The sequence below is a fragment of the Poecilia formosa genome, unplaced genomic scaffold (genome assembly GCF_000485575.1).
Source record: "Poecilia formosa unplaced genomic scaffold, Poecilia_formosa-5.1.2 Scaffold157, whole genome shotgun sequence".
In the NCBI taxonomy this organism is placed as follows: Eukaryota; Metazoa; Chordata; class Actinopteri; order Cyprinodontiformes; family Poeciliidae; genus Poecilia; species Poecilia formosa.
Window position 1 is genome coordinate 817,499 of NW_006800096.1, and position 21,527 is coordinate 839,025.

General features: G+C 40.1%; 1 protein-coding gene across 22 annotated transcripts in view; it reads left to right on the forward strand.

The window, feature by feature from the left end:
• LOC103146369 (adhesion G protein-coupled receptor L3) overlaps positions 1-21,527 on the forward strand; it is a 277,143-nt gene that overhangs the window by 188,741 nt on the left and 66,875 nt on the right. For 19 of the 22 annotated variants that reach the window (XM_016677493.1, XM_016677494.1, XM_016677497.1 and 16 more), the window contains 4 exons: positions 4,604-4,957; positions 8,134-8,237; positions 12,742-12,927; positions 17,232-17,270. In XM_016677493.1, the coding sequence (XP_016532979.1) occupies positions 4,604-4,957; positions 8,134-8,237; positions 12,742-12,927; positions 17,232-17,270 (683 nt within the window). The remainder of the gene's footprint in view (positions 1-4,603; positions 4,958-8,133; positions 8,238-12,741; positions 12,928-17,231; positions 17,271-21,527) is intronic. The other 3 variants (XM_016677485.1, XM_016677492.1, XM_007564268.2) reach the window with 1 other exon arrangement.

Here is a 21,527-nt window from a genome sequence, read left to right on the forward strand (position 1 = left end):
GTTCTTTAGGGGTTATCTGATGTCACCCGACAGAACGGGTCGGTCGGCATGCTTTTTTTTGTCTGTCGGCCCTATTGGATTTAACAAAAATAATTTCTTGCAGCTTGCAGCTGATGGACAGTAGTTGATAGTGTATTTCATGATGCATTAGTGTCCACTTTAGTGGTCTGTGTGCATTTATAACATAAAAATCCACAAGAAGCACAAGAAAATGGCTTTTAGACAGCTGTCCACTGTAGTGAGCACTATGCATGAAAGGGTTAATATGTTAATCTACTGTCACATACTTCTGTTTGTGCAACTTTAATGACTTTCCTCACTCAGGACACATAGCAGGTTAATTAAAGGTTTTTGCACAGCAATAGCTCCTGTCACAGGACACAGAAGAGTTGCCCTGTAATACTTTTTGAAATTTTCTAAAGCATACAGCTAAAATGATTGTTTGATTAATTCAAATGCGCTCTTAAGTTCACTAATCTATAGCTCTGGGCTCTGAAGAGACCACTTTTACATTGTATGTTCTCCCAAGCCTATTTGTATCCCCTTGTCTAGATTGGCAAAGTTAGCAAGTTGAAACAAAATGACCTTGTGTTGTCTCCAAGGCGATAGTGCCTACGGACTGTAGCTGCTGTCCACTGCTGGCTTTTCCTTTTTTTTTTTTTTTGCTCTGCATGTGCTCATTTCATGGAAAAGACATTTAATTCTGTTCAAGGGCACACTCCTCTTTTCTGTCCCCAGTCTCTATCTCTTTTGCGTCCGTGTGTGTCTGCAGGTGTATTTAACATGCCGTATGTAGACTGAACCTTCGGAAAAAATAATTTAGCCATGGACTCAGTGGGATCATCCAGAAGAATAGAATTACATTCTAAACATGATTCCTGGTGACTTTGAATTAACCTCCTGCTGTGACAGACATTTCCCTAAGTCATATTTCTTCCGTACTGTCATACTGCCTTAAGCATTCAACATTTTTTTTTTCATCTTTATTACTTTAGAAGAAGAGGTAAAACAAAATGATCTCACTGTCTTTTAGCCTGGGATGAGAAATGACCAGATGAAACGGTTGACCAGACCCTAAGGTATTTATTAAGATTCTGAAAGGACAAATAAATAAAGAGGGGGGGAAAAAAACCTGGGTAGCACTGCACTGTATGCTTTCCTGAAACTGACATTACTTTCCAGCTCTTGCCAGGTACTTTCCAGGACTGAACTGGATTTGATGATCTGTACCTTTAATGGGACTTAGTAATTACTTTCTCTGTACTAAAGAGGTGAATGTCAAAATCTTACAATGTACCTTCTAGAGCTTACCAGCAAGTTTCTCCATTTTTGTACTTTTCAAAACCTACAAAGTACTTACCTGGCAGTCTCATGAAGCGTCCTTGTTACTTTCACCAATCCAGCCAGGCACTTTTAGAGATCTTATGAGGTACTTTTGTGAGCTTATCGGGTTCTTTGCTAGAGCTGATGGGACATACTGGTTACTTTCCTGGCATTTACCAGGCGTTAATGGCTGCTTTGCCAGAATTTAAAGGCCATTTACCATACCAATCTGATAAGAGATGAACTAAAATTAAACCTACACTTGATACATTTTCCTATAAATGTAAGATTTGAGCATCTTAAACATAGTACCCAAGAGTAGTGCTTCCAATGTGTTCAATTAGTTGTGATAAACCTTCAACGAACAAGATATTGTACATACATTTTTTTTTTCTTTTTTACACTGACTCTTTTTAAATGCAGCATTTGAAGTCACTATACTTTAAGATTTGGAAATTTTAAGCTTTCTCTAACAACACGAAATGTCATCCTATAATTTTAGCATTAACTTTAGCTTTCGTTAATGATACAGAAATGCTCTTTAATCCAAGCAAGTATCAATATCACAGAGGACCAAATAAAATGTGTTCATGATCTGTCTAACTGCAGTCTTCTCCATTTTAATAGTCCCTCATGTGTTTCAAGTTTTACCTTCATTAACATAAGCTGGAGGCGGCTCAACAACACCACTTCTAAATTAGTGGTCGTCACCTGTGCAGAGGTTTGATTCTCCTAATTGGCCCCTCTGCTTGCCTGTTTAGTCACTCGGTTGTATGAGGATTGCCACAGTGAGGCCAGTACTGACCTTGATATAAGCAGATCAGATTTTTTTAATCAGTCATCCTCATGGTGGCCTTTCCATCATATTCAGATTTAACATCCACTGACATCAATCATATTAAAAAACAAAACAAAAAAAACAAGCCAAGCAGGGTTTCATTTTGGGATTTTATTTCCTTTTGACCACACATAAAAAATTTAATAAACAATCAAATTAGGCTGGTGTCCTTGAGCACATTTCGCTTAAGGATATTTCCTACTTCATGGTAGTTGGTGATGAAATTAAAATTAATGGTGATGTTTGTCACCATGTGGAGAATGTAAATTGTGTTTTCTTTTTTTTTTATCTTACTGAGATGTGCATCTGTAAAAAAAACAAAAAAACAAAACAATTTGTAACCATACACTTATTTCGTACCTTTGCATTTCCTTTTCGCACCAACTGACTTTCAATGTGTGAAATTTGTAAACATGTAAACAAACCACATACACGCTCTTCAGTTTATAAAACTATTGTAAGTAAGAAAAATGAACACTTTAATGAATCTGCGTGAATGTAAGTAGTTTTTGAAATATGGTAATTTTTCCACGATATTTACACTTTCCAAGATACTTCTGCATATATTTTGGAAAACCTTTCTCGGGGTCCTCGTGCTTGTAAGCACCAAGTGAATGCAAAGTTTGCAACTACCTAATCTCGACCCCTCGTGGTGTGGTGTAAGCGTAGTCTCGGCGGTTTCCACCTGGCAACAATAGCAACTAAAGCCGGGTCCTACATTTTCACGACCATAACCAACATATAAAACAGTCTGCGCGTTATTTTTTCAGGGAAGCTTACGCAGTTAAAGTTTTCTTTGTCTAGTGGCTCTTGTCAACTTTCTATTCTTTATTGAAATAAATTGGCTCCGCGAGTCTTCAGTTCGCATCACTGTTCAGCGAGATGAAATGTGGTGTGTGGCTCTACAGGAGTTCCTGGGATACCTGCAGACATTTAAAACACAACCGTCTCTTTTTGTTGGCGGAAGGAAAACAAATACTCAATCAAGCAGCACTCTTGCTGAGGTGGCACATCATTTAATCAACCTTGGCTGTCGCTGAATGCTGTTAAGTGTGGAACGCATCGACTTCTGATGGTTGTCGGGGTGTCATTACAGCCTGCGGCAGCCTCCGCGTCCCACACTGCTCCGCTAATTTATGCCGTCTCATTTTACCCTTTGCAAATTTGCCGTACCGAGATATTGTCCCATTGCAAATTGAATCTCAGAACAGTTTTTTTGTTTATTTTTACCCGCCCCCTCCCCCGTTATCTGAGCTCACTGAGGTACACCGCGTCCATTGAACCTGCCAACATAAAATTGACCTTCATTAAATTTTGTTTTGCTCTCCTTTCATACAAAGATTAGGATCATTTGTCACTTCTGTCTTTTTGATTGTATCCCGGCACTGGGAGGAACTGACAGCCGTCCCAAATTGCATTTTAGTGAAGGTCCAAATTGTGTGTGTCTGTGAGAAACGCCTCTTTCATCCATTTAGAGGGGCCAGTGCGAGCTGTCCTCTTCCAAACCGCAGACTGAAATTAGATCATGACATACAGAACTATTGGCAAAGCAAAACAAAGCAAAGATGGTGATGCAAATATACAATGGTTGGATTAAAAGGGGAGTTAGGGCATTCTTTTTTCCTTTTTTTTGTGGAAATGTTATGAAGTTTTATCCCTCGTGTGTCCTTAGACACTCTATGGGCTCACCGAGTTCACAGATTCATAAATAAAACTTGGAACTAAATTAATTTGGGACCTCTAATTTCCAATCAGAGACATTGTGGAAGATGAATAAGGTGCACAAGGCATGACTGATGACCAAGACTTGAGGAACTGCAAGTGCATCTAAGAGGGAGGAGAAGATGGCTGGGCTAGTGTTTGGGCCCATTTCTTAGTGCGCATGCGTTGGTGTTATTATGATAGCCATTTTCTCCTTAGAGCTCAGGTAAACAACGCCATTAGCAAACAGTTCCTGGAGTGTAACCACAGGGAAGACCCACATCCAGGAAATGGGTGTTCCACTTTGTCCTCTATGACCCACAAATAGCATATACTTAAAAAAAAAAAATTGCCATTGACTTGTAGAGATATGGCCCTACCAGCAGCTGCATTTAGAATGCACAGCTGGAAATGTGAGTTTTCTGGTGTGTGTGTATATGTGTGTGTGTATGTTAGCTTAGCCAGCAGGGGTCCCAAACAAGACACCATGCATGCCCACTTTAGTCACCCCTGAAAGCTCCGACCGATCCTCTTTGAACTATCTTCTCTTAAACTGACACATGGAAAAAGGGGAAGAATAGAGTTCCCATGTGTACGCCGTCCAAATTTGAGCTGTAAAAGGAACAAATTTCCCCTCGAACACAGCCGAAGTACAACTGATAAAATGATTTTAAACTGTTCCTGTGTTTTTTTTTTTGTTTGTTTTGTTTTTCTAATCTTACATCCTTTCTTCTGTATCAGAAACGTCCTCCTCTGTCATGGTTTATATGGACACCATGACTTCAACAATGAGGACCACCACTCGACCCGGCACCGTCACCCTGACGACCACAACATCCAGGACTACCACCACCCGGATGCCCGCCACGATAACTGCAGTGGCTATGTGGCCGCACACAACAACCACGACGCCAGCGTCCGCGCAGACGCTGGTGAACGCCTTGGAGCCAGAAGATGACGACGGAGCTCTGCCTTCCTCCAAGCTTCCGAACGTCAGGGTGGAATATTGCAGTCCCTTGGTGATGATGGACGTCGCCTGGCCAAAGACCAGGCAGGGCACTGTCGTCAAGATGCCCTGTCCATCAGGAACCATAGGTAATGCTGGTTTGTTCTAATGCCAGGTCTTTGAAGATTACTAAGTAGATGTTTGTGTTTCGTTTGTGTCTCATTAACTCTTGTTAGCTTTTGTTAAAAACTGAGGAAGTGTGCAGCAGCCTTTTGCCTCATCCAAGAAGGTTCGGTGTTTGTCTTTATAAACCCAAGCAGGCTTTATAACAATGTCTTTCATGATTTTTATTTTTAATTTTTTTCTTTGTTGGACAAGTAAGATGCAACTAAAGTGCAGGAGCCTTGTTTTTTAAGTCCATGTACAAACTGGAATTTACCCAAGCTTTGCAAGTTCTACTTTCTATGATAAAATCCTAAAAATGAATCGTGGCGTGGAGAGGGCAGTGATCACAAAACCCCAGAGCTGCAAGATTTCTGACTAATCCCAGACAAACTCAAACGCATCTCTTTTGAAATCGGAAAAGCTAGAGAAAATAGTGTTTCTCTATTTCCTCTCTCAGAGAGGATGTCAATATTCTCCTTAGAAGAACCGGTCTGCTGTGAGTTGCTTGTGTGAGTTTTTGTTTATGTTTACACTGCCTGCGCAGCCTACACGCGCTCCCTTCCCGTCTCCCCCCACTGACTCTTTATTCCCGACTCGACGATGCGGCGCTAAAGATAGCATGATGTTGAATTTGTATGAAAACTAGTTACTAAAACATCACACGCCTGTAGTTGTGCTCTGTGTTTCACTGCAGCATAGATGTGAATAATTGTAGCTCATTAGTCTTGATCAGGCCTTAGACCTTTGTGTCTGTGGATGTTCTCTGCCCGTCTTTGCATCGATACTAACGGAATAAAGTCAAGTGTAGTTTCAGATGAGATCAATGTTGACTGCTGCGCATTTAAAGACATTCTCTCTAAAAGGTTAAAAACCTGAGAGCATTTTTTTTTTCTTTTTAATGGTTCAGTTTAGACAAAAAAAAAATAACAAACATAAAAACACTAACTGAATAGGCAAAATGACTCTTTTAGTTACTCTGTCCTTGAAAGACATTAATATGGAATCCCTATTTAATGAGTTATTTCAGAGTGTACAAAATTAATAAACCAGTAGTGCCATCAGTGATTATCCAGGATAAAAAAAAAAAAAACAAAAAAACACCTCTAACCACAGAAACACGGAATATAAAGCACTTTTTTAGGGCGAAATAAAAACCAAAAACCAAAACGATGACAGTCATTATTGCTTTTGTCCGAAGAACAGAAGCACTGGGTTAGGTGTGCTTTCTATCCTTAGTCAACCAAAAAAAAAAAAGTACACAGAATTAATTGCAGCAATAGCTCAGACAGCAGTTTCCTTCAGAGTGGAGATACAGGTGAGCACACAAGCACTGGGTCAGAGGTATTTCTATGAAGAAAGCATGTAAAGCATACCAAATGAATGCAGCAATAGCTCTTTCAATGGTTTTATTCAAGAAAAAAAGTTGGGCAACCCAAAGAGTCACAGGGCAAAAGCACCAAAAAGTTTTTTGTTTGTTTGTTTTGTTTTGGACAGTATATGGTTTTCTGTCTTTTGAACGCTTCTTAAGGAAACGGCTCTCTCTATTTTACATAACGGAAATTAGTTCTTATTTAGTATTTGGTTACCTCCTTTGGTAATTTGAACTTAACAGTCAGAGAAAAAAATATTTTCACTGCGCTTTTTCTTAAAAGGGTTTTGATTGTTTCTCTGATAGTGGGACGAAAAAAGCGTTTGCTTTGCATCTGGCAATTAGTAAATCGCAGTGCTTGCGTATAGTCTTCAGGTGAGGTCTAACTACACCTGCACAATGGAAAAAAGAGCGGTATTTCTCTGGTATGCTCAAGTTCAGCTCGGGGCCCAATCCGTTCATCAATCAGCGCACCGACAGAGTCACGCACATGTACATGTCTTCTTCATTAACGGGACAGCGTCGGCGCTCGTCGAGACCTCACTAACAGCCAACACATGGCGCAGATAAGAGGAACCGCCGCCCCGCCTCCCCCTCTCGACGCTCCCTCTTCAAAGCCGTCGCGCTTCAGACAACACTGTCAAGCAGAACACGACCGCGTGAGCTTCCTCTGCCACTCTTTGAAAGTTTTCCGAGCTCCCCTTCCATCGACGTCTTTTCGTTCCCTGTCACTCCCGTCTCTCCCCTCTGACCCTCCCCTGACTCCCCACCCGCCACCCCCCTTTCTCTTTCATGCTCCTTCGTTCTGTCTCTCGGCGTAAGGGGGCAGGGGCGGGGGAGTGGGGAGATGCACAGTCACTTATCTTATAAACCCATCAAACACAAGGCTGTCTGAGGTGGACCGGAGAGGGAAATTATATGTCAATCAAAATTTATATCTGTTAATGCAGGTTGTGTCGACCTGCAACAACACTCTGTCCCCTCTGTATATAGGAAAGAGTAATTTAATGCCGGCGCACAGCTTCGCTGATGTAAGCAGTTGAAGGTGCATACGTAGAATTTTAAGGTGAAGAAGCAAATTAGGTTTAAATTCACTGCAAAACAATCTCAATTCACATGATTTGTTGAGCCTGTGCCTGTAATAACATATTTGGTTCACATTTAAACCAATACAAATCTTATATTATAGGTGTAACAAGATTAGAGAGGCTTAACGTATAACCACGCAGATTAATAATACTCAGTATCGGTAAGTGCATTTGTAGTGCTCGTCTATCAGCAGAGAGTTTCCTCCAACCTGTTAAATTGACCTTTCCTCGGGATTTCAGCCTTAATTGGCACCTATTGTGTTGCATCTGCTTTCTTATGCAGGGCTTAAGCATCCACAGGAGCAGACACTTTCTGACTTCTAATGATTAAATACTGAGTGTGTCTGGACGAGTCCGGCAGCCAGCCTCCGCCGAAGCCAGTTTACGATAAAACCATCCAATTACAGTTCTGCAAATTCCATTAATTGGATCACTTAGAAATTTTGTTTCTTTGGACAACTTTTGCAAATAAGAAAAAAGGGCTTGACACGCAGAAGACCCGGGCAATAGATGAGGAACTGTAAGGCATTGTGCGGCGTGTCAGACTGTAATGGGAAAACGGTCGAGGAAAAATTGGAAAATTCGGACGGGCTTGCGTCAGACGAGATTGGTTAGAATGACGGACAAAGTACACACACAGAACAAAAGATGTTTCTCTGAGTCTTTGTAACCACTTAACTTGGTGACTTTCTTCTGTCTGAAGGCGTGGCTTCATTCATGTGCTTGGGCCCAGAAGGATACTGGGACCTCCAGGGGCCCGACTTCAGCAACTGTACCTCCCCTTGGGTCAACATCATCAATCAAAAGGTAAAAACTACAAATTTCACTTTGCACCATTTTGGTGTTTCATTTTCTTATGTATAGGACTAGGTCAATGCTATTTAAGTTTAAGTTAATGCTATAAAACCCAAGTCAAGGCAAGTTATTATTTTAGCACAAAGTAAACACAAAGTGTTTTAAAGTGCTGACGTCACATTAATGACAAGGAATTGATTCGATTTTATAGTAAATAAAGGACATGACAACAATAAACTCATAAAATAACATTTGACTTTAATAGGAAGACTTTATAAATCTATTGTTTTTAATCCTGATTTAAAGGCGCCAGGAACAGTGTGCACACATCTCTTGCTTCAAGGGAGTCGGTTTAAAACTCTGCATGCCGTTTTCCCATGTTGGGTTGTGACCCTAGATATACCGAGTGACCCCTGTTGAGTCTGGCTCGTCCCGACGAACGATATTTTTCAAACATTTATTGGCCCAACACTATTCAGAACCTTGTGAGAGATTTTAAAATCAGTCCTTTCACACACCAGGAGCTGGAGCACCGATGCAGGACTGGTGTTCTGGGATCAATTTGGCAACAGCCTTTTTGAATGAGCTGCTGCTGCCTGATTATTTTACTGAGAACTGTAAAGACGCCATTAAAATAATCTAATTCACTGGAAATAAAAGCGTGACCTAGTTTTTCTGTCTTGTTTCATCTACCCTTTATTTTTGGCAATGTTTTAAGATGGTGGTATTTAGGAGTAGACTTTATGTGGCTTTTGACAAAGTGTACCACCCAGAGATATTATTGATGCACAAGAACAGTGTGCATGTGAGTGAAGATGATTTGTCTGCTCACATTTATTAAACCCCCCCAAATAACCACAACAAAGTCCGGCGCCGTAGTCCACTTTTATGTGATTTACCATTTGTTTGGGTCAAAGCCTACTGCTGTTCCGCTTATTCCTCTTTTATTATAATTGGGGTACATCGCTTAATAAAATAAACCTTCTATTGTTGGGGGGGAAAAAAAACTTGACCGCTTCAATTAGTTATTGCCAGAAAAACAGGAAAGCCTGGACATTTCGGTAGTGGTTAATTTGAGTCTGGACGGGATAATTCAGAAATGTTTACCAACCTTAGAAAGGTGAAGAAAGACTCTGTCCTTTCGCCCTCCTGTCAGTTCTGCTGCAGCGGCTCGCCGTACAGATATTTGTGTCGCACTCAGTCAACTCTGCTTTTCGTCCTTTGCCTGCTCATAATTGGTCAATTAATGTAACTGATTAGCCAGACGGTGTACTCCGTAGAAAGCCGATACCTCTGTGTGCACGCACATATGTTTAGACTGGAGGGGAAACTCAATCCAACAGACCAGCATAGTGTAATGGACTCCTGCGGGTGAGGCCCTATCCATGCCGCCGTCTCCTCTACAACATGATACAGCGGTTATTGGCTCGCCATATTGCTCGAGCGCAAATGACTTGCATCTCCTGCTCTGCAGGCTATTATGCAAAGCCTCATTTCGACCTTCCTATACAATCGGTAATCAAATCAAAAAGAAGAGATGGAGAAGGGGACGGCAAGCGAGGATCCACGTTTCAGGTTATGAATTGCAAGCAACGGTAAAAAAACGTTCCACCTGAAACGTGCTGCACCCCGAGGCATGCGTGTTACACCACTTATGCTTTACTCTATGGCAGGAACTCAGCCCATTAAGCCAACAGCAGTCTGCTGACATGAATGGAGAATGGCTATAGTGGCGAAAACTAGCGGCAGAAGAAATAATCGGCTGCGCTTGTGCATGGTGCATTCATTCCATTTGTTGACGGCGATGAAACTGGAACATAAGTAAACAGACGCAGCAGAGTCGGTTTGCTTCTCTAGCCCTGCTCGACAGAAGTAGTGAGACGACTTTGGTGTTGTTCAAATCTACAACAAAGTTAAGTTGAGAAAGTAATATATGTATTTTTGAGATTAAAAAAAAAAAAGCTATGCATTTTTTAAAAATATAATTCAAAGGATATGACAGTTGAGCGGTACGCCTGTCTTGGTGGAGGAAGAAAGTCTCTAATGAAGATCAACCCGTCAGGGATTTCGAATGCCCATCTGCCACTTCGTTATTTTATATCCATAGCCATTGTCCTGCGAGTATCACAGCTCATTACCAGATGGTTTGGTAGACGAAATGAGAAAGGACGATGTAGAGGGTAAAAAGGAAACGAAATGACAACCAGACAAGCAGAAAGGGAGGGGAGAGTAAGAGACACAAAAGAGGAAGCAGAGATATTTACCCAGCATCCTCAGCTCTTCTCATTAGGAGATGAGCGCAGGGAAGCCGAGGACGAAAACATCTTCCAAAGACGTGTTCGCCTGCACACACACACACCTCTGTGAGGACCAATTTAAGGAGCCTAATTACTTCCCTAATACACTCACAGGGAGAGATAGCAGGTGACGCTACGAAAAAAATAAAAAACATACCAGCATGATCCAGTTTTTACTCACGTCTTAACTTCCAGCATCTCTTGTCGTCGTACGTTCTTCGTGAATTACACCGTGAAATAAAAAAAAAAAACAAAAAAAAACACAGAGCTCCCTCCTGGTAAGGATGTGTAGAAAAGCTGCATGCTCTTAAAATTATTTTTTATTAGTCTGCTCGTTTAAGTTGATCAGTCTCCAGGAACTTTTAATTAGGATTTCCTCACTTCCTGTTTCCATGGAGTGTGGATTCTTTGAGCTGCTTTTTAGAATGAGAAGGAAAGGCGAGCATGGCGTTCAAATGCGGCAGATTTGTGATGAAATCTGTAAATCGGAAAATGTCTGAGAGAATAGCCGCTCAACTAAACTTGCCCACGTCTGCAGTCAATAATTGTAAACAAGCGGACCTGAAGGACAACCCAAAGGTTTCCCACCATCAAACCAACTGAATAAACAGTGAATAAAAAGAAGGAAATAAAATTCCCAGACATATCTTTAGCTGAGGTGCCAATAAACATGAAGAGTACTGAAACAATTCACTTGTAACAGATCAAGATTTAAAATTAACCCAATCAACAAATCGCCAATGTTCTGAATTAACCCCGGATTTAACACCACACAAGTTATTTTGCTGATAATCTAGAGATAAACACTAACTGAAGTTACCTTTTCCAATAAGACGCACTGCGGCCGATATGGAAGTGAGTGAAATGTGTGCTTTGAGCACAGCCTGTGTATTGCTAAGCAGACAAATCAAAGGGTTTGTGAACTCTCACTCTGAAGCCTCAGCTTCGGTGTTCAGAGGTGTTCTTATCAGTGTTTTTGAGCTGGAAGAAAACTTGTGGATAATTGGATAAAAGTGAACCGCCAGAGAGAGTGAGCTTGTTTTTAAACAGATTAAAAACTTGGGAACAAAACAGAGCAAATACAATTGATAAGAGAGTAATGGCTCATGTCTAATAAAGGAAGCATTTATACTTTGAAGCGGCTCTGCCTGAAACATAAAACTAAAGCTAAAAGCGTCGTCTTTTTGTCTATAAACGCTACCTTTTAGATTTTCATTTTTACTTTTTTTTACATTAACCAGGCAGTATGCAGAGTGTTTGTATTATTCTCTACCCCAGAATGTATTTTATGCATTTCAGATTATACATATTCCACTTTATCACATGTTGTTGCACCTCACAAACTTCAGTTTTTTTTAGTGTGTATTGTAGATTTCTGTTAAAATTTATGTACATTGGTGAGATTTTTTTTCCTTCTCTGTTTACTACAAATTACGTAATTCCTTGCTTGAAATTCCCCTGTCCAGAGGCATCACTGTGCTACTCTATGCTCCATGCAACTGGAATAATCTTGTTATCCTGGAAATTATTTAAATATTTCTTAAGCTATCCATCCATCCCTCCCTCCCTTCCTTCCTTCCTTCCTTCCTTAGTGGGGTTGGGATTCTTAAGCTAGAGAAATATATATAGATTTTTTTTTTCCAAATATCTCTAGGAAACCAACAACATATTTTGAAATAAATAAATAATGAAATATATAAATAATATATTTGTATGCATATATGTGTCTAATATTTAAATTTTAATATCATATATAATAATTTAATATATATAATATGGTGTGAGACACACACACACACACACATATATACATATATATATATATATATCACTCCAAAGGCTATATGTTCTGCATTAGTTTCATAAAAGTATAATGCTGTCTGGGGAAATTCCCTCAATAGTTTCATAATTGCGTGCAGATTTAATATTTTACCCCGGTGTACACTCAGCTGTGTGAGACAGCACACATCTCCGCGTACACACGTTAATTGTCTGCAATATTACAGCAGTTGGGGGGGGAAAATTGCAGGTCAAACTGTATTTATTTTATGGGGTAGATACTTGTAGATTCCAATTTATCATGTATTCCCTTGTAGCCAGTGAGCAGGTCATGCACATTAAGAGAGGATGCCTCATATTTCTTTTTAAGGAATAATGCGTGTTAGTGTCTTCGTTTGCAGTACTTTTTTTTTTTTTTTTCGTTTCTTTTTTTTCCCCAGATAAGAGCCGGAGAGACGGCAGCTGTGATCGCCAGAGAGCTGGCAGAGCAGACCAAGAGCAACCTTCAGGCAGGCGACATCACCTTTACGGTGAGGGCCATGATTCAGCTTGTGGATCTGCTCGACGTCCAGCTGCGGAACCTCACGCCGGGCGGGAAAGACAGCGCAGCGCGGAGCCTCAACAAGGTACTGAAAGGAACCTTTTTTACTGTTTGGCTCCCCTTTAATTCACTTTTCTTTTGCTTTTAAATATATCCTGACAGTCTAACAGGCTGGATAAACATAACCCGCAGGAAACGATGACCTATTGCACTTATTGTCACGACTGTTCAGATCAGCATATTTCAGGGGTCAGAATAAAAGTAAAACAATTCCAGAGAGTTTACACCACTTGTATTCGAAGGTAAATTTCATGGAATTTGACCTACTTACCACGACTTTAGTCAAAGAATAACAATTAGCTATTAGTTTATATTTATGGTGCAGGTACAAAAGCAGCTATTTGACGCGTTTATTTTCTCTACTTAAACTCTGTTATAATTTCAAGTTAATTTCTTATTCCGCCTCGATCAGAAATAGCATCTAACGAAAATAAGTTATAGTGTTTTTAAAAAAAAGTGCTTATAAAGACAAAAATCTGTTTTCTACAGGAAACCCTAAAACGGATGGAGCGTCAACCAAATAAGCGCCACCCATCGCTATTAACGGGATTTAATAGTGAGAAAACCCAGCCCAGTTTAAACCTAATAAGCCTCACACTGGGACAGAACTTGCACTTTATCTATCAAATCACCCCCAAATAGCAGTGTGCACCCTCAAATCCCCTCAGTTCGCAATATTAACGTTCAAAAAATTAGAATTTTTAATTATCTAATAAATAAAACCATTCAGGCACGTACATGCTAAGGTTCAGCTCTCGTGGTTCTATTGTTTTTAGATTTGACCTAAAGTTTGTGCACTCGAATAGTTTCTTTTAGGGTTATGCTTCCGTTTGGCTTACATGATGGGAAACCATTTCCCCAGAAAAAGCAGGTTTTCTTCCTCTTTGTTTCATCCAAATTCCTAAAAGGTTTATGAGAAGGAAGTGTGTTTATGTGACAATGCAAGGTAGTAGCTTACATTAGTATTTTAGTCGTATTCAGTAAAGTAAAAAAGTAAAATTTTAGAAGACGTTCCTCATATTTAATGTGTCAAAATGCACAATGACTTAACCCACTGACTTCTCCCTTTGGTGCCAAGACATTTATTATGCTTGATCTAAACGGTAGAGGTAAACAGTTTTATGTTTTTTGGACTGCAAGCTCATTATTTTATTCCCTAACTCACAGCAGTCCAGTAAAGTGAGTAAATAATAGCATGTTATAAGCAGTAAACATCAGTAAAAATGTAATTCAGTAATTTGCTAGACCACCTGCTCTCTCATAGGTTTCTTTTTATATTTTCAGGGCATTTTTTTTTTAATTATTTCCTTGCTGCAACAGACACAGATGTCCCCATTGAGATTTTAGTGCCAGTTTTCTCCAATAGAGAGGGATGGCTGTAAAGCAAGACGAGCAAATTCACGTTGAGGATCAAGAGGAGTTTTTAACACCACTTCAAAAAAAAAAAAAAGTTTCCCATAAAATAAAACATTTAAGGTAGAGGTGCCAGTTTGGAGATTGTTTTTTGTCTTCGTTTCTCCTATAGAGGATAAAAGCAGCAGCCGTATTGAGTGGAATAATGTGAAAAGGCTTTTACGGACGAGATAATTTATTTAAGAGGTCAGAGGGAAACCCAGCTATAAATTATTCTCAACCCACAGATATGCCGTCAATGTTTGCAGCACAGTGGCTCTTTGGAGAAAAATGACCCTTTAGCCTTTTCTTGTGTTGAAGTTCCATCGCCATTCAAAGCTCTCCTCTAGAAATCCTTTTCATTGCTCTGGCAGTGGTTGATGTTTTCCTCTCAAGTTCAATCATTTTGACACAATCTGCAGTGAGCTAAACGAATTAAAGATCTTTTTTTTGTTTGTTTTTTTTGCCCTTTTGGGCAGCAAAGCACAACACACTGCCAGCTGACAATGAAAGGATTGAATTGGCAAACGCCGAGATCAGTGTCGTTTTTGTGATCAAAGGGTAACTGGCTAACGGGAAAAAAAAAACGGGACTTTTTCCAGAGGAGTGGGCCACGATGTTGGCTCCTTTATAAGAAAGTGGTTGTCTTCGCTGTTAATTTGATTGGGATTTAGCACGGTACCAGACCCAAGCTGTTAAAGCCAAACAGTGGCTCCGGCGTCTGCATGCACCGGGACTCGACTGGAATCGTTCATTCCCTGCGCGTTCACTGACTTCCACTGTCGGAGTCTTTGTTAGATGTAATTTCTCAGGTGTTCTAAATTTCTCTGAGCGTCATCTCCGCTTCAGTGCTGGACAAGGTTTAGACGTTAACCAGCTCCTCGGCTGCTCTCCCAGGAAATGAAATAAAATGAAACCAAAATCAGGTTTATGAGCGCCTGGAAGCATTTCCCCACTTGCACGCTGTCTCATTTCTGGGCTAATTAACACAGGAGTTTACACTGTTTTGCCAAGATGGTGTGTAATTAAACCACAGTTGCTTCGCAGCATTACTTTGCACTTTGTAGTGTCATAAATTCACATTTCTTCAAAAAAAAAAATGTTACTCCCCCCCTCTAATTAATCTATTTTTGGGAAAACGTTATGGCAAATTGGATGCATCTTTACTTGGGGTCTCCTTCGCCATGTTCGGTAAATTGGAAAAGTATGAGGTAATGTTCTGTGAGAGTCGTAATTATTCATCCAGCTGTTTAGATGAGACGGGTTTTTATTGGGTTCAGTGAAAACCCCCTCCCATTTGAGAGATCACAGGTTAGTTTTAAATAATCTGTGAACAGCATAGAAAATTCTAGTCCAGGTTTGACTCGCCGTTTTTATTCTTGACTAACTCCAAGTGGGTCGACATGCCAAAACCCATTGAAAATCCTCTTCTTCTTCTTTTTTTTGTTTCCAAACAGGTTTTAAAGAACCTCAACTTAATTCACACTTAAAGATAATGAGCCTATGTGCAGATTATAAACTGGAGATAATCTCTTAGTGTTTGTCAGTCGTTACCTGAGTATTACTAGTGATGAATGAAGTACATCTTGTATTTCTAGACAAACAAAAACTTTCATAGATCACAAACTCTATATTAAAGAGTGTGTCTATATAGCTCAAGTTTACCCAGAACCATCATAGCTCAATAACATAGGGGTATTTAATGCTCTTTAGGATGCTATTGAACCTTACGCAAACATTATGTTGTGTTAAAATTCATTAAATACAGTAGTAATAAAGTCAATATCCAAAACGTTATTTTTATTTACATGAAACTGTCAATACTTGTCGGAAGACGTTTTTTTTGTTTTGTTTTTTTTGTTCGTTTTATTAAGAGCGCTCATAAAGTGATGGATTTAATTTCCTAGATGGTTATTAAACCGGAATGGACCTCCAATGTGTCGCTTACACTGGCACGTTGTTCATAAGACCTCTGTAGATCACAAAACCTGTCGGTGCAACATCAAATCATCAACTGCAAAGAACCCTTTATAGACCTTTGTGGCAAAACTGCAGAGAGGCGTAGATCAGGGGCGAAGGAGCACGATCACTCCGAACCTTCGAGTGCTCCCAGGAGCAAAATGACCTCAGTGATTGCAAAACGGAGCGAGTGTGAAAACATTAGCGCTCCTCCTCAGGTTGGCTGTCTAATAAAACTAGGGCAAACAGGGATTTTATCAGTAAGCACTCTAACGGAGCTGCAGATTGTCCTCCGAGATGTGAGAACATGCCACGAAGATCACAGCGGCAGTTCATCAATCAGAAAGCAGACACACGAGAGCCGATCTACGCTTTCTCAAGTGGCGTTTGAAAGACTCTTAGAACACGAGGGAAATGATCATTAGATCCCAGGAGACGAAAATAATAATTATTTGCTAGGTCTTAACATCTGTCTCCGAGTTAACGCACGCAAACTGTCACTGCGCGACTGGTCTAAAACCAAATCAGTTAAAACGCAGCCGGGTGTAAGAACAAGGATTCCTTGTTACAGGATTTAGGATTGAAGTTTTTGATCATAGACGGACGTAATTATAACTGCGGTATAAAAAAAAAGAAAAAAGAAATGTATCTAAAGATATCAGTTTCTTTTCTGAAAAATAAATTAAAAAAAACATTGAATTTGCGGGTAACCTTTTATTCACATCTCAATAAATTAAGATTGTCGGTGAAAAAGGAATTTATTTCAGTAATAAATTCAAAACATGAAACTTAGATATTGTTGCACACTGAATGATCCTCAAGGGACTCTCTACTCCACACTGTTCTTTATGCAGTCCATCTAAGTCTAATGGTGAAAGCATAAGTGTAAAATATCCTACGCGTAATTGTTTGAGTTGTTGATTTTTTTATTTTTTATTTTTTTTGCTAACTTTTCTTTGCATTTCCTGTCGATTGCAGCTGCAGAAGAGAGAGCGCTCGTGTCGATTTTATGTCCAGGTACTTGGATGTAATTTCCCTCGTCCATCTGTCATCACTCTGTTGATATTGTCATAGTTTTCACCGCATGTTTTGAAATCTGGCCTTTTTGAAGGGACATGAGTTATTAGCAAAAAAAAACAAACAAAAACAAGAGAAGCCAAAAGTAAAGGCTTCAAAGTGAGTGAATCCTGAATCAAAGGGCCAAATTTCATTGTGGCACATTTCACACTGCTTATTTCACACTGTTGGCTCCCTTCGCTGCAAATGCATGTCACAGTAGTCTGTTTCTTAACCCCGAGCATGTAACCCATCCCTTCATCTACAAGAAATGACCTAAATACAGTTACCTCCTATTTAATAAGTCAACGAAAGCCTTCACCTGCTATGATTCGCCCTGCTGCATAATACATACTTGTCCCAGTTTACAAAGAGAGGGGGTTGGCTCCCCTTTCTTAGCGTTTTCTTCAAGACTACTTTGTGATTTCGTAATCCCAGGGGTGACGTTTACGCCGTCATCAAAATCATTTCTGCCCTGACGAGAAAACGGAAGAAGTTGACATCCACTGTCTTCCACACGGTTGGCTCAGATTGCGGCTCACGCACCAGCCAGATGTCGTTTTTATATGCGTCCTCTGTACCGCTTGTTTCAGCTCACGTGTGCCTTCAGCTCCTCCGAGGCACGTCGGAGGACAATTTGTTTTCAGTCTTTGAGCAACACTGCACATGAGATTTCTAGGTGTCATGTATGCTGCTGTGTGCGCTTAGGCAGGCTGTGCATTGTGTTGCATATTTGCCTCTTAAGGAACTTAAGAAACCAAGATCAATATTTGTGGTACTCAGGACTTTTCTCATTGCCGGCCAATGTCACTAAAAGATGTGTATTAATATGTGCATTCTGCATATTTCAATTGCAATCATGGGTTACATGTTAGACCAAGGTTTAGCTGGACAGACCTTTATTTCTGATGAAAACAACTGAAAATGTGTGTTTATTTCTTCACTTACTTGAATTACAATTGTAAGATTTTCTTGGAGAACTTGCTGTTACACCAGTATTTGACTTTTTGGCTTAATTTTTAAGTTAAATTTTTTTTTAAAAAAGCACTTTTTTGTATTATATTTATTTACAAGAATATTATATTCAATTGAAGAAGCTATAAGCTATAATTTGAGGCCACTGGTCTGCGTGCTAAAAGAAAAACAAAACACATCCAGCTGTTTTCTTTTGACAATAAGTAAATGTTTTGTTGGTGTCAGAAAAACGAGCTGCTTTAAAACCTCCTAATTATGAAGTCACAACCTGACGGCACTGTCCCGTTACCTAGCAACCTCAACTGGGCCCAGTCTCTCACCAAACCAAGTGGGAGCTCTGCTCACTTCGTCATTCGAAGACGAGCACATTTGGTCAACTGGCTTTACTGGTGTATGTGCTGTTCAGGGTCCTGCTGGAAAAGACAAGTGTTTTGTTGTTGCAGTGAACAACACGTGTCCATGCGAGAGCAGAGCTACGTGGCTTCATTTTATTCTTGAACTGTGATTTATCGACATTTTTGGTGCACATTTTATACTATCACAATAGAAAAGGTTGATGGAAACAGCAAAATCTGCTGCAAAGCTACAGATTAGACACGACTGACTATTCGGAAATCACTATTATGTTGCTTAAGCTGCAGAGAGGAAGGATTTCCTATAGTTTGTTACTAAAGAAACTCTCAAATGTAGCAACAGCTTCATGGATAGGGCGGGAAACGTTGTCCATCAGTAATGCTATTTCTTTGCCACTGGCACCTGCACAGGAGGCCTTCCCCAGCTTCAGGTTGAACGTATATCCCATGATGCATAGCACCTCCAGAGCCTGGAGCTGATGCCATGTGGACCCGTCGCTTTTCTCCCCTCGATCTCTAGTAGCTCATTCCTCACCTGAAGTGTTTAAAGGAACAACATGGTGGTGATGAAGGAGGGATCCTGTTGACTGGAGTCTTCTGAATTTGAGTCAGATTAGCCCAAAAGATCATCACTCCTGTCAAGCTTCATTATTGGTGTAGATCTTGATTTGATATCCGCAATCGTTAGCCACTGCAATATAAGTTAAATCAAATTAGTTGCTCCCAGTGTTCAATGGATGGCTAAGCAGTGGAAAAATAAAGCTATTCTTTCTCATACATATAAATAATTTGACTCAACTGTATTGTGTTATACAGTAATTACAAATTACAGCTGTTTCTCTGTGTTCTAGGGTTTTAGTGGAAAATAGAAAATGCTAATCCCTCTCTATTCATGCAGCACTTTAGTTTAGCTATTAGTTTATCAGCGTAGGGTGAAAAAAAAAAACCCTCCAGAAATCCCTCAAAAATTACTTTCTTCACATTAGTTTCTTTTCTTGGTACATTTTAGCTTTTGCAAAAAAATAAATACTTAAAGGATTTATTCAACGTTAATATAGATGGCTGCACACGCAGCTTAGCTAGCTTGTCAAATTCAAACAACAATGAAGTGATTTTTGTTTGACAAATCGACACAATGGAGCAACATCTGTGGCCAGACGTAAACACAGGGATTGACTGCACCTACTGGAGGGGAGACTTTTTATTGATTAGGGAAATTGGGCAGTGTTTTCTTCAACAGGACCCTTGTGGTTGTCATAAGTGGGATAGGCAAAGGAATACAAAGCAAATGAGAGATGCACCTGCCTCCGCTCAGAGGACACACGTGCTGCTGAGAACAGACTGTTACAGCGCTGCTGGGAATACTGTAGGAGTTCCAGGTGTTGTTGTTGTTGTTAAGGAGGGACATGTCCTAAAATAAAATACATGGTTTGATGAATAAATCACATAAAGAGGGATTTCTTTTTTTCTTTCTTGATTGAGGACAAACAAAAAAGAAAAAAAAAGACACTTGACATTTTAAATTTACGTACTTGAGCGCAGAATTTTAGGTAGGGAGCTCAACCTCGGTTTAACTTGTGCAGATGAAATGCCGATCCTAGCTCTTCTGAATCCCTCTAAATAGTCACATCTGCTGCACATCACAGCCAATTTGATTCCACTGAAGGGATTTGGCCTCGATACGGCAACAAACTGCATAATGATCCACTCTCTTATGTTTTGTGTTCCCCCTGCAGGAATGTTCCTCTGTTGTGGCCTTTGATTTTGAACAAACAATAAAAATGGCGCCCTGCCTCCCCCACCTTTTTAGTCACTTTAATGGCAGCTTGTTTAAAGGCAGCAACATTATGGCTCTCCAATTATTGTGATTACGTCTATTCTTGTTGTCCGTAAATCAAATACAATAGCGTGTTTGTTTTGGGGGCTGGTTTTAGGAGGAAATATGAACTGTGCAATTTGCAGTACATTTTTATGTAACAATATAAAACGGTACCATCTTTTGCCTCAGTAGGACCCAAGTAAGTGTGAATATTTAAGACATGGGGAGGACACTAAGCTCTGACCCTCATAAAAACAACTCCTTTTGCTCAAAAAGAAGACCAAAGGGAGTGTCGGATGACCTCGAAGCGGTCGAAACCAAGGGAGGTTTCTCGTTCAGGAATTTAACAAGAGGATAAAACTCCCCTTTTCTTGAAAGATGAAGATAAACTCATCCTCATAAACACACAACTCCTCATTTGGATTGCAACCCGGAGATAGGAAGAGCACTCGTATTGATTGGTGCTGCTCACAATGGCGGCGGCTCGGCTGGTCAGCCAAGCGTAAAAGCTGATAATAGTTTTTAGAGAACACCCTTGATTTTCCTTGAAATTTAAGCAGTTCAGTGGAGAATCTGGCACGGTTCAAAGAACGTGTAAACTTGCCATCCTTGAGTGCGCGCGTCTGAATCCGACCGCTCTACCATTCTGATTTCCCCACTGCAGTAGCAGAAACAATGGACAGCATAAGACAGGTAGTGCTAAAGATCATCAAAAGGCGTCGTCTGTTGCCCGTCCTCCACTTTCACAGTTTCGGCAAAACAAGCACCGTCCTTAAATGATCATTTGGTCTAGCCTTGCTTGATGCAAGCTAAAAGCTGCAAGAAGCAAACGGAGAAAACCATTAGGTTTCTAAACCCGTACATGTTTTTCTAACATCCAACAGCAAAAGTAAATTTTAATTATGAAACAAATATATTTGGATTTTAAACTCTTATCATACAAGTTAAAGGAAAACGGGCATTGCGAAATACACAAATAGAACCCTTCTGCAAATCTGCAGATTACAACCCTTCTGCAGTTCCACCTCGAAGCTCGGGAACAATGGGCGTGTTCAGCCAGTTTCTGAAACT